General features: G+C 48.7%; 1 protein-coding gene across 1 annotated transcript in view; it reads left to right on the plus strand.

Moving 5' to 3' along the window:
- Positions 1 to 13,166, plus strand: part of map3k5 (mitogen-activated protein kinase kinase kinase 5) — a 51,190-nt gene that overhangs the window by 29,481 nt on the left and 8,543 nt on the right. The window contains exons 11-22 of the mRNA XM_056580931.1: positions 324 to 431; positions 1,464 to 1,516; positions 2,131 to 2,226; positions 2,776 to 2,857; positions 5,011 to 5,144; positions 6,674 to 6,801; positions 8,092 to 8,228; positions 8,346 to 8,451; positions 9,960 to 10,117; positions 11,394 to 11,571; positions 12,265 to 12,282; positions 12,886 to 13,063. Of these exons, the coding sequence (XP_056436906.1) occupies positions 324 to 431; positions 1,464 to 1,516; positions 2,131 to 2,226; positions 2,776 to 2,857; positions 5,011 to 5,144; positions 6,674 to 6,801; positions 8,092 to 8,228; positions 8,346 to 8,451; positions 9,960 to 10,117; positions 11,394 to 11,571; positions 12,265 to 12,282; positions 12,886 to 13,063 (1,376 nt within the window). The remainder of the gene's footprint in view (positions 1 to 323; positions 432 to 1,463; positions 1,517 to 2,130; positions 2,227 to 2,775; positions 2,858 to 5,010; positions 5,145 to 6,673; positions 6,802 to 8,091; positions 8,229 to 8,345; positions 8,452 to 9,959; positions 10,118 to 11,393; positions 11,572 to 12,264; positions 12,283 to 12,885; positions 13,064 to 13,166) is intronic.

The raw sequence follows: 13,166 nt of genomic DNA on the forward strand, positions 1-13,166 counted from the left end.
GCACCTAAAATTAGGGCTGCTTGATTATGAAAAAATTCATAATCACGATTATTTTGGTCAATATTGAAATCACGATTATTCAAACGATTATTTTTTAGTTTGAAAACATGTATTTATTCAGCATGTCTCTCCGAAATTTATTTTGTAATTGAGAACTTTGAAATTACGCCTTAAAAAAATGCAAAAAATAGTCAAAGAGAAAATGTTCCAATCTAAAATGATATACAGATATGTATCCAGCTGTTCTGTCCTTTCTATAAACATAACAAATAATAATAATAATGATCTGACTGATCTCCCCTCCCCACGCCGCCCCCCTCCAGGTGTTGATCCTGGAGCCCACCAAGGTGTACCAGCCCTCCTACCTCTCCATCAACAACGACGTGGACGACAACACCGTGTCCATCTGGCACGTGGCCCCCGAGGACAAGGTGGGCTTGGCTGGGAGACACACACACGCATACACACATGCATACATGGACAGACTGACAGACGGACAGGGGGAGACAAACTGACAGACAGACAGACAGACAGGGGGAGACAGGCTGACTGACAGAGAGGGAGACAGGCAGGCTGACAGAGGGGGAGACAGACTGACAGACAGAGAGGGAGACAGACTGACAGAGGGGGAGACAGACTGGCAGACAGAGGGGGAGACAGGCAGACAGACAGAGAGGGGGACAGGCTGACTGACAGAGGGGGAGACAGACAGACAGAGAGGCAGGCTGACTGACAGAGAGGGAGACAGGCTGACTGACAGAGGGGGAGACAGACAGACAGACAGAGAGGCAGGCTGACTGACAGAGAGGGAGACAGGCTGACTGACAGAGGGGGAGACAGACAGACAGACAGAGAGGGAGACAGGCTGACTGACAGAGAGGGAGACAGGCTGACTGACAGAGAGGGAGACAGGCTGACTGACAGAGAGGCAGGCTGACTGACAGAGAGGGAGACAGGCTGACTGACAGAGGGGGAGACAGGCAGACAGAGAGGGAGACAGGCTGACTGAGAGGGAGACAGACTGACAGAGAGGGAGACAGGCTGACAGACAGAGAGGGAGACAGGCAGACAGAGAGGGGGTTCAAGAGACAGTCAGGGGGACAGACAGACAGACAGTGGGGGAGACAGGCAGGAAGACGGAGGTGGAGAGAGACAGACAGAGGGGGAGACAGGCAGACAGAGAGTGAGGCAGCATCGCAGCAAGCGTCCATCTCTCACATCCTGGGACAACGTCCAGGCCGTTCAGAGAACACTCCCACAATGCATCATCCTGTCAAGACCTTCCCTCTTTCTTATTAAACTCTCCCAAAAATCAACAAAAAGACAGCTTGACAACGTGTAACATGATGGCGTTATTAAGGAGCCGTGGTGGTAGATAATGTCATCATTGCGGGGTGGGTGTGCTCTAACTCTGATCGATGTCTGTCTCTCTCGCTGTGTTGCCGGTCCGCTCTGATTGGCAGAACAAGGGCTTCCACGAGTGGAACTTTGGGGCCACCTCCGTGCGAGGCGTCAGGTCAGTGACCTTTAACCCCTCCAAACCCCCCGCAACCCACACAGATATGCTTTGTTGATAATCAAACTATTGTTTTGCACTCGATAAATGACCAAAACGATGGATCTACTATCAGAATTGGATTAAATTGTGTTTTCTGTACAGATGGCATAGGAAGGAAGGACAGGAAGCTCTAAAGCGCGGTTACAGTAGAGATGATCAATCAGAGGAGATGTAGACCAGATCTAGTTTCCGAACTCCCATCAGTTAAACGATGCTCACGCCACACAGGATCACACACCCCGTCGGACCGCAGTGATAAAGACATACTTACAAGCACTCGCTATTCACTACACTACTCAGTTCGCACTCAATGCACTTAACATTATAAACCAAAACATATTGGTTGATTTATCAACGCATACCTAATGGCTACGCTTATTAAACATGCATTATTTAAGTAGAAGTAGAGTACACGTAACTACGCATTATCATCGGGTTGTGTCACAGTGAGTTGAACATTTGATTATTGCCAAAGTGATGGTCCCGCGGGTAGGAGTGGGGGTCCGTTGACGCGGCTCATTGGGTCCGCTGCTGAACACACTCCTCTTCCCACCCCCCCCCCCCCCCCCCAGTATCTCCAAGTTTGACGAGCGCAGCGCCTTCCTCTACGTCGTCCACAACACAGAGGACTTCCAGATCTACTTCTGCACCGAGATGCACTGCAAAAGGTGTGTGTGTGTGTGCGTGTGTGCGTGTGTGTGTTAGTGTGTCTCCCCCCCACTCTAGGGCTGTCGATCTGTTTTTTTTAAGTGCGTTAGTCAAAGATAAGTCGATGTCAAATTAATCAACTGAATTACCTTCTTGGGCTGTGGTTGGGTTTTTTAGGTATGTGTGTGTGTGTGTGTAGCTACAATTTCTGCAACCCTCTCTAGGTATGGGCATTAGGTTAAGCTCTAAAACTGACGAACCTCATGATGTCTGATTGACTTGGACGCAATTGCTATTAGTAAATGAAAAAGATTGATTGGAGTCATCATCGAACATCATTATGTTTAACTAAATGCATCGTCTCAATGCGATTCGTTATTTGAAATGTAGACGTCCGGATGCCTCTCTCGTAAGCCTGCACCAGAATAGTTCACATCCACTACGCACATTCCAGCCATTGCGGGGACCTGTGTTTTAAACAGGTTGTTTATCCCGAGCTCCCCTCAGACTTGTGTTCAGACGTCGGAGGGAGTGACAGCGTGTCTGACCCGAGCGCTTGTGTCCCGCAGGTTCTGTGACCTGGTCAACAGCCTCACGGAGGAGGCCTGGAGGGGGCCGGAGGAGGGGGACTGTGACGCCGAGGCCTTGGAGGTGAGGGGAGGAGGAGCACACAACCAGGCAGGGCTGGACCATTTGGGGAAACAATCGAATTGCGATTATTTTGACCAATATTGTGATTGCGATTTAAATTGCGATTATTATCATATATTAAGTTCCTTATGTTGTGTATTATTCACTAAAAAAATAAGTAAATCATTCTTTAATATGACGAACACAACATTGGAAGCAGTCAACATAAAAACTGCTCCTTCCTTTAGGCCAGGCCGATGTGTTGAGATTAATTTATATTATAAACGTCTTTATTTAACTGTGAAATTGTAAAATAAAAATAAATGAATCGTACTGATTTCCAGTCGGTAAAGGTAACACCTCACTTTTATTTTTTTATCGCAGCCTTTGGATTTGCATACCGCGTTCTATTACATCGCGATTTAGATTTTGAAATCGATCCATCGTTCAGTACTCATCACCCAGAATCCACCACACAACACCTAGCAACAAGAACCCACCACTCAACCCCCGTCGACCAGCATCCATCATCCAACACCCAGCAGGGATCACCCAGAACTCACCACTCATCACCCAACACCAAACACCCATCGCCCATCAACAAGAACTCACCACTCATGACCCACCACTCAACACCCATCATCAGACACCCAGCCCCCACCCTGATCGAACACCCTAGCACGCGTCCCCCAGCCGGGTGTGAAGCATTGCAGCGTCAGACCCGGGAATGTGCCCCATGTCTGGTTCAGGGAGGGTCACTAGTCCTAGCAGTATCCCGGTCTGCTGTGTATCAACTTCCATTCCTTCACTACTCCGACAATGAGGAGTTTTGTCTGAGGCCTTGTGATGCCATCACTCATTGTTCCAGATCACCAATCAATGCTTACAATAGTAGTTCAGAAGAAAAGCTTGATTGTTATGTTAATTGTTATGCTAACAAAATGTTCCCCAACTCCCTGACCCTAGAATGCCGAGAGAGAGAGAGAGAGAGAGAGAGAGAGAGAGAGAGAGAGAGAGAGAGAGAGAGAGAGAGAGAGAGAGAGAGAGAGAGAGAGAGAGAGAGAGAGAGAGAGAGAGAGAGAGAGAGAGAGAGAGAGAGAGAGAGAGAGAGAGAGAGAGAGAGAGAGAGAGAGAGCCAGAGCCAAGAGAACTTGCCAATACCTCAAGGATCAAAATACTTTAACTGGTTTCTCCACTTCTCTGTTTTTAAAAGGTTGTGTGTGTTTGATCTGTGGAGCACTCATTGTCCCCAGTCACAGTCCCAACTGTTTTGGTATTGGATTGCTTTCTTCGACCAACCCAAGTTCTCACATTGCAAATCTGCGAACCTTACAAACTGCACCCAAAACAGTCGTATGCGATTTCCTTAGTTTCTATAAACACGCACGCACGCACGCGCTCGTGCGCACACACACACAGCCTAATAGTGCATAGCGCAGTAGGAAGCCTCAAAAACAGATAGGCAATCAGGTATTCCGATTCAAATAAACCAATTATATTTAGTTAACTGCGTTTCTGGTGCTTTTGGCAAGGTTTAATTGCTTGAGTCACATTTTATTTAATAATTTGATTATAACATTAAAATAGCAGTAATAGAGGCAGATTTAAAATAAAGATTGTTCATGCTGATAACTAATTTTGAAACTAAGTGCAGTTTGATAACAACATCCAATCGTGTTCTGGCCAATCCTTCGATTAAGCCTGTAGTCAGCCGAGAGTAAAGCTTTACTTTGCACAGTGGTTTGTATTTCTGCTGCATGTGTTTAACATGGACATGGATTTAGAACGGGGATTAAACTGCAAATCCAGCGCGGAAGAAACTTGTCACCTTGTGGGCGCTTTGTTGTCAAATTCTGTGTTCAGATCACAGAGCCTCATATGCTAGTGCATCTTGTTCTTGTGCGTGCTTGTTCTATTGAAGTCACTGAATGGTACTCATTCGGACGTTCCGGAACATTACCAGTAATGTTACACGTCTGATACAGGCAAATTGGCGGAACGGATTTGCCGGCCCTATTCGCTAAATGACCGGCCCTATTCGCTGCGTGTGTAAAGGGGGCTGTGTGGGATCACAGTCACCCACACACTGCTACATAAAGCACTCAGAGATGTGAACTGAACGGATCGGCGCCCCTGCTGACCGCCTGCTGACCGCCTGCTTGTGTCTCCCGCAGTACGACTACGAGTACGACGAGCACGGGGACCGCGTGGTGCTGGGCAGGGGCACCTTCGGCGTGGTGTACGCCGGCCGGGACCTCAGCAACCAGGTGCGCCTGGCCATCAAGGAGATCCCCGAGCGGGACAGTCGGTAAGATGGAGACGTGTGTGTGTGTGTGTGTGTGTGTGTGTGTGTGTGTGTGTGTGTGTGTGTGTGTGTGTGTGTGTGTGTGTGTGTGTGTGTGTGTGTGTGTGTGTGTGTGTGTGTGTGTGTGTGTGTGTTTCTGTGAGTGTGTGTCTGGTAGGGTGTGTGTTGGTGTGTCTGGTAGTAGGTAACACACACACACACACACACACACACACACCCTACCAGACTCACAGAAACACACACACACACACACACACCCAACCAGACTCACAGAAACACACACACAACCACACACACACACACACACACACACACACACACACACACACACACACACACACACACACACACACACACACACACACACACACACACACACACACACACACACACACCTACAACCCCCCTACCAGACACACACACACACGTTCATTAGTTTACACTTAAATCCCTTAAATGGCACAAAGCAAAGTCCACTACAGCACTGGAACAAATCTATAACCGGAAAGAGGCTCTGAAGCAGCCCAGTGAAGTGGTGCTGCTCTGTGGGGAGGGGGAGGGGAGGCTGGGCACGGTTCAGCTGCTGCCAGGGGAGAGCACCCCGTCGGGAGGATGGAAGGCGGTGTCGGGGACATGGCTGCAATGAACAAGAAGGAAATAAAGAAATCCAATAAATAAATATATAAAAGCCCCATCGCCTAGCAACTAGCCACACTGGAGCCAGTCGTGTGTCTCTCTCTGTGTCTCTGTGAGATGGGAGCGTGACTAGTACTGGTCTGCTCTGCCCCCCCCCCCCCCCCCATCACACACACACACACACACTCACCCACTTCACCTAGCTACTCATCTGCACTGAACACACTCCTCCACACACTCCTGCACGCACGCACACTCAAGAACACATACACAAACACACATGCACACACACACACAAATACACACACAGATCTTAGTTTCGGTGAGCTCTTGGCCGCTGGGGTCAGGGTGGGTAGGTGGGGGGGGGTACCGGGACATGACATGAATTTCCGAGATCTCAACACAGACGAAGATAGACAGCGATACCAGACAGACAGACCGGAAGACAGACAAACATACAGATTGGCTAGACAGACAGAAAGTGAGGCATACACTTTGGACAGACAGACAGACAGACAGACAGACTCCACTGACAGTTGGTCATTTGACAATCCGGACCTGTAGAAGACCTGACAGATCGACATGACAGACAGGCCGACGTCAACCACATAGACAAAGATAGACGCGCACTCTGGGAAGGTGCTAGCATAGGGAGTGTGTCATGCGGGGTAGGTGTGCGGTCTGTGCGGTCTGACCTTGTCACCACCACTGAAGAGTATCTCCCTATCACACCTCGGTACACTCCTCGCATAAACACACCCACGTGATCATCTGTGAAGTCACACATGCGTGGATCTGTGTGACCACTCCTCCGGGCCAGCCGCGCTGGGCTTCCGTTCACGTTGCGCAGCGCTAAAAGGCTGATGCTGGTGTTGGCGTTGTGTCTGCCCGCTCAGGTACTCCCAGCCGCTGCACGAGGAGATCTCCCTGCACAAGCACCTGAAGCACAAGAACATCGTGCAGTACCTGGGCTCCATCAGCGAGAATGGCTTCATCAAGATCTTCATGGAGCAGGTGCCCGGGGGTGAGTCCGCCCAGACAGCCGCGCTTCGTGGTCGGGGTGTGAAGGAACAATGTATGAATGCTTATTTATCTGACGCGTTTCTACTTTGTTGTCGATCTGGAGAAACAAACGGAGAGAGCGACTTTTCATGCAAAGCGATCAAACGTGTGTTCCTTTTGAAACACATTGATCTCCACTTTTTGAAGGAATGGTTTCTATGCAAGGTGCTACCAATGGAATAACAATTTAATAACTCCTCAAGGCAAACATTCCTCGAAGTTCGCACGATATTGAACTGTTGTCTTGAGAGCTGTTTTCAGTCAGGTATTTTCCCACATAAATAACCTATTTCTCCATATATGTCTGATGAAGAGCAGCGATATCTTGCTACAAATGATTTATTAGCACGGACATAATGGTAGGGGACTCAGGCAGGCACCTCCAAGGTCTTTAACATCAGTACCGCCCAATACCACCAAGAACAGGCTAGGGTGGTAACCCATTATCTCTGTGCTGGCATTGATGGCATACCTTAAAGCTTCAGGGTGGAGTGAGTGGAGAAACAATGGAGGCAGCTTGAGTGTGAAATCCAATCAGCATTGGGGAGCATCGCACCGATGGATCACTGTGTGTGTGTGTGTGTGTGTGTGTGTGTGTGTGTGTGTGTGTGTGTGTGTGTGTGTGTGTGTGTGTGTGTGTGTGTGTGTGTGTGTGTGTGTGTGTGTGTGTGTGTGTGTGTGTGTGTGTGTGTAAAACCACCAACACTGTGGTGTTGTCTCTTATATAAAGAAATTATGCCAGGGCGCTTAAGAAGACATAGTGGAAGGAATGTTTTGTTTATTGCAGACAAGGATTCCATTGGGGTTGTCCGGTGGAACCATTATAAACACCAGCATACCGAGTAGAAAAGGAATCCAGAGTGGATATTTATATTATGCAGGACAGGGGACGGAATGAAAGATAGGATATTGGGCCTTTTTAGAGCTTCACTATGTAAGGTTTTCAATTGACTAAAGCTGCAGTTATTGCTATAAAACAGTTTGTTCTGTTGTCAACCATTTTCCCGCCATGGGTTGAGGGGGAGACACAAAAGTGAAACAGAATAATTGGGGATGTAGAGAAAAATTCCCTTGATGGATTGACTTTTGGATGAGCATTTTATTCTTGAGAAAGCGCTGCAGTAGAAAAGCTTTAAAGTAATAGTTTAATAGTGTTATTTGAAGTATGGGTGGTGGTGGTATGAGGAGGGGGTGCAACAGGCTACGTTCCTCATCGTTGAAACTGAATTGTGGTGTTCCTTTGTGTGTGCAGGGAGTCTCTCTGCCCTGCTGCGTTCCAAATGGGGCCCGCTGAAGAACAACGAAGCCACCATCGGCTTCTACACCAAGCAGATCCTGGAGGGCCTCAAGTATCTCCATGACAACCAGATAGCGCACAGGGACATCAAGGTGAGAGAGAGAGAGAGAGAGAGAGGGAGAGAGAGAGAGAGAGAGAGAGAGAGAGAGAGAGAGAGAGAGAGAGAGAGAGACCCCTCTCACCATGGTCCCTCACCTCTCTGTCCACAGGGGGACAACGTGCTGATCAACACCTACAGCGGCGTACTGAAGATATCTGACTTCGGGACGTCCAAGCGGCTGGCGGGAATCAACCCCTGCACAGAGACCTTCACCGGTACGCCCCGCCGCCCTCGATCACCTCCCACCGCTCCCCACCGCTTTAAACCAGTTTAGTTTGAGTCACCTAAAATGTTTTTATGTGTTTGTGTTAGTTAATATTCCATGCGTGAGTTAATCTGGAACCTCTCCCCCCCCCAAACACAGACATATACACAAACAAACTCAGACTCTCAGACTGACTCAATTTCCCGGAAGACGCATGCCCACTCACTCAAACACACGCCCATTTTAATTATTTATGGGGAAAGGAATACAAAAGATTGCACAGCCAAAAGTCCATCCCAACGCATTGAACCACTTGAATAAAAACTCCACAACGTGTCAGAACCCAGGTAGCTGTGACCCCCCACTACAGAGTGAAGGCGTCCCCCCGGCGCCTTCACTCCGTAGAGCGCTGTCTTCGCTGTCACGCTACTGTTGCCAAAGAACAAGCCGACCCTGTTCGTTAGAGCAGTAATACGTGTCTCTCCTGGGAATAGCCTCTAGCTATGATCAGCCTCTGGAGCTTGTGCCAGTTTGCGACGGCGGGCCCATGGCAGCATAGCTTGGACTTGTTTGTATGAAGTCATCTGACAGCTGATCGTGCAATGAGTTTGCCATCGCTGTTCTCTTTTGTACTCCTGTCTCTGTGTCCTCTCTCTCTCTCTTTCTCTCTGTCTCTCTCTCTTTTCTCTCACTCTTGGTCTCGCTCTCTCTCTCTTCGCTGTCTCCCCCCTCTCTCTCTCTCCCTCCCCCCCCCCACACTCTCTCATTCTCTTACAATTGTTTTAATTAAATTCAAATTCAATTGAATTCTGTTTCTATTTCAGTCTCTCTCTCGCCCCCTCTTTCTCACACAGCCTCCCTCTGCACGGTTATGGTCTTTTTATAGTCATGGCTGGCTTATAATGTGTCAACTGACGGTTTAAGGCCCAGAAGCTGTCCTCTAAGGAAGCCCTATATACAGCAGCAGGGCTATAATAAGAACAAAGGACTCCTTTCACAGCTCCCTGCTGTGGACTACTTTGCGTGGCTGAACTCAAGTGACTCAGCGTTACGCCTCCTCCGTGTTAAATGCTGTGTCCTGGTTAACTTACTGCCCTGTGATGGGTTGGGATCTGACTGTTCCATTTTGAGCACGCCTCAGCTTTTCCCTTAGGCGTGTTGACCAATGATATTAATGTCATTTTTCGTGAAAGTAAACTTGAATTGAAGCAGGGATTGAAAGAAGACAACCCATCCATTTCATTAAGAATCTTCTCCGAATATTTTATCATTGATCAATATGAACCTTAAAGGTTTTTGTCTATGTTTGAGTTGTGCAAGTAATTCAGAGCATTTGTATTTAATGTCCTGGTTTAGTGGAAGAGGCACCAATACGATCAGCGAGCTCTGCAATATCTCATCATGCATAAAAAAATAATCGTTGTTGAAGATCACAATTAGAAATGGGTTAATTGTGTCAGTTGAACGATTCGTCGACACATGTTTTCCATCACTCATTGGTAGCGATGTGTTCCCCAGGCACACTGCAGTACATGGCCCCTGAGATCATAGACAAGGGCCCGCGGGGCTACGGCAAGCCGGCAGACATCTGGTCCCTGGGCTGCACCATCATAGAGATGGCCACGGGGAAACCCCCCTTCTACGAGCTGGGAGAGCCCCAGGCCGCCATGTTTAAGGTGAGGGGGATGCAAACATTCATCAGTCCACTCGCTTGTTCGTTGTTTGATCCGATTGAGGTGATCAATTATTGTTTCAGAAAGAAGAAACTTCCATGTTGTTAATTATTTTATTTTTTTATTCATTCAATGAGCATTTAATTACTTAATCATTTTAGGTTGAGTAGAGCAGTGAGATGTTCTGACAAAATTAAACCTGTGTCGCACACAAATTGTATTATCAGTTGATACAATCAGTTGTACTACTAGTTGTTTACCTCTGTCAAACATTGTCTTAATACCCGCATAGGCGCTGTCCTCAAAACAGTCAGTGGGCCAGCAAATGTTTGAACACAAACAAAAACAAAAACGCTCCCACAGGCTCTATATGAGCTTCTCCACCCCCCTTTGCACCACAATATCCACTCTGCGATATTTAAAATTGATCTTTGCGTTATGTAGTGACTCGAAGGGAAGGACGACTTCAAAAGGGGAATGTCGAGAGCCACACATACTGCAATTATGCAAAACATTCCAGACACTTCTATGGAATTACAAAGCAGTCAAAACAGGAGATGATTAGACATTTTTTAAAATGCTAAATTATCCTGTTGCACTTGAAGAAAAGACGCCAAAAAAAGTTGTCCGACGCCCGTCCAATCGTTTCACTCTTCTTGACTAAGATGTCCCGCGTGTTTGCTTCTCGGGTGGCATGGCTGAGTGTCACACAACCTGGCCAGTCTCCCGGTCAACACTGATAGGGCTCACTGGGATCCCCTTCTCAGGAATTGTTCATCTCATCTGCTTGAGTGTCAACAATCTAGCTATAGAAACCCTAAAATCAAGAAGCCCTAGCTAGGTACATGCTCCTAATTTCATCTGCATTCACTGTAAGATGCTTTGGATAAATGCTTCTGCAAATTAGTAAATAATACTAATACCCCTGTCCTCCTCCTCCACCTCCTCCTCCTCCTCACCCACCCTGTCCTCCTCCTCCACCTCCTCCTCCTCCTCCCCCACCCTGTCCTCCTCCCCCTCCTCCTCCTCCTCCCCCAACCCTGTCCTCCTCCCCCTCCTCCTCCTCCCCCACCCTGACCTCCTCCTCCTCCTCCCCCCCCTACCTGTCCTCCTCCTCCTCCTCCTGCTCCTCCTCCTGCCCCTCCTCCTCCTCCTCCTCCCTCACCCTGACCTCCTCCTCCTCCTCCTCCTCCTCCTCCTCCCCCCCCACCCTGTCCTCCTCCTCCTCCTCCTCCTGCCCCTCCTCCTCTTCCTCTTCCCGTGGCGGGGGTCTCCGCAGGTGGGCATGTTCAAGATCCACCCGGAGATCCCTGCCTCCATGTCCCTGGAGGCCAAGGCCTTCATCCTGCGCTGCTTCGAGCCGGACCCGGACCACCGCGCCACGGCGCTGGACCTGCTCACCGACGAGTTCCTCACCGTCACCAGCCGCAAGAAGAAGGGCAAGAGCAGCTTCACAGGTGGGTCACCGCCCCACCGCCGGCCCCCTGCCGCTCCGCTCGTCCACGGCCTCGTCCACGTCCATACTTGATTTGATTTTGATCCAATGGTTCTCCAATGGGCGCTGAGCTCGACTATAGTCTAAGCGACTAAATCCGTCTTAATCAGTTTAGTTTAATTCATTGTATTCCTAAATCCATGCACAGTGTGTATTTTGTTTGTTTATGCATAGTTTACTTCTTGTTTATATCATTAAATCTGTCAGTGTTTTCCTTAAAACCAAGTATATTAATTGTGTATGCATCAATTGTGTGTGTAATCAATCAGTATGTGAAGTGTTAGCAACGGGCATCTGCTGCCAAGCTATTGCTTCAGCGTCCTTTTGCAAAGTCCCCTTCTGTTTTGTTTGTTCGGGGACAAATAAACCCATTCAAACTGACTAATGAGTTGTTTGTGTAACCCCTCCAAAATACGGTCCAATCCACTGCTCCTTGTTCCCATTGGATAGCTTTTCTATTACCAACCAATTCTAAATCAGGTGACACTGTCACACACATTTCCTCACACTCGCCTTTTGTGTGCGTGTTCTTTTTGGAAAAATCTTCCCCCTTAACCCTCTTGAATTCCTTGAGGACCAAGTTTTCTTCGATAATGATATAATGCCATGCCTAACAGTAACTGACCTGTGTCTGTCTCCCTCTCTCCCTCCCCAGCCCTGATGCCAGGATCAGGTGAGGTCCTCCCCCGCCTTATTTGCCGCCCTGTGTCGCCCTTGCTTTGCTTAGAGCAGCCATCCTCTTTCTATTTCTGTTCCTGCTTCCTGTCGGAGGCGTGCTGCCTGGTCAGCACGCCTCTGCCCCGGCCCCAGACCTCCAAAGGAACTTCTCTGTGTGGCCTTATTCAAACCGGGGCTCGTTATGTCTGCACGCCTCATCATTAAATCCTCCGAAAGCTGTCTAGCCGGCCTATCGTGTGTCTCCTCAGGCCTTTTTCTTTCTCTTGTTTTAATTTGACAAAGAGTGCAACTTTCTACTATTCTTGCCCGTTGTTTCTTGGAGCTTCATCATCCTGCCCTATTCCCGTCCAGATCTGGACTCTATGCCTAGAAGCATATAGATGCCTAGAGGACGCTCATCCACACTCACCTAGTTCGAAGGCGTCATAATCTGTCTCTCCGATGAAGTTTGTTACCTTTTAGTAAAGGGTTTTTAAACCTGCACAATAGTCACATAGTGCAGCTTTGAAAAGGCATTAAAAACACATTTAGAGAAGAATATCCCGGGTTTTGTACGTTCAACCTTTGCTCAGCCCGTGTCCCCCTTGTGGCCGTGCAGAGTACCTGCGCAGCATCTCCTTGCCGGTGCCTGTGGTGGTCGAGGACACCAGCAGCAGCAGCGAGTACGGCTCCGTCTCCCCCGACAACGACCTCAACACCAACCCCTTCATCTTCAAGCCCAGCGTCAAATGCTACAGCGAGAGGGACGTCAAGGGCCCGCGCTCGCTTTTCCTCAGGTAGGGAGGGGGGGGGGGGGTTCATCAACGGGAGGTCAAGCGGGGGGGGGGAGGGGTTTGAAGTTTGGCATCAAGCCTATGACTGAAGGCCATGAAGCTCTAT

This window comes from Gadus chalcogrammus, chromosome 21, assembly GCF_026213295.1.
Source record: "Gadus chalcogrammus isolate NIFS_2021 chromosome 21, NIFS_Gcha_1.0, whole genome shotgun sequence".
Taxonomy (NCBI): Eukaryota; Metazoa; Chordata; class Actinopteri; order Gadiformes; family Gadidae; genus Gadus; species Gadus chalcogrammus.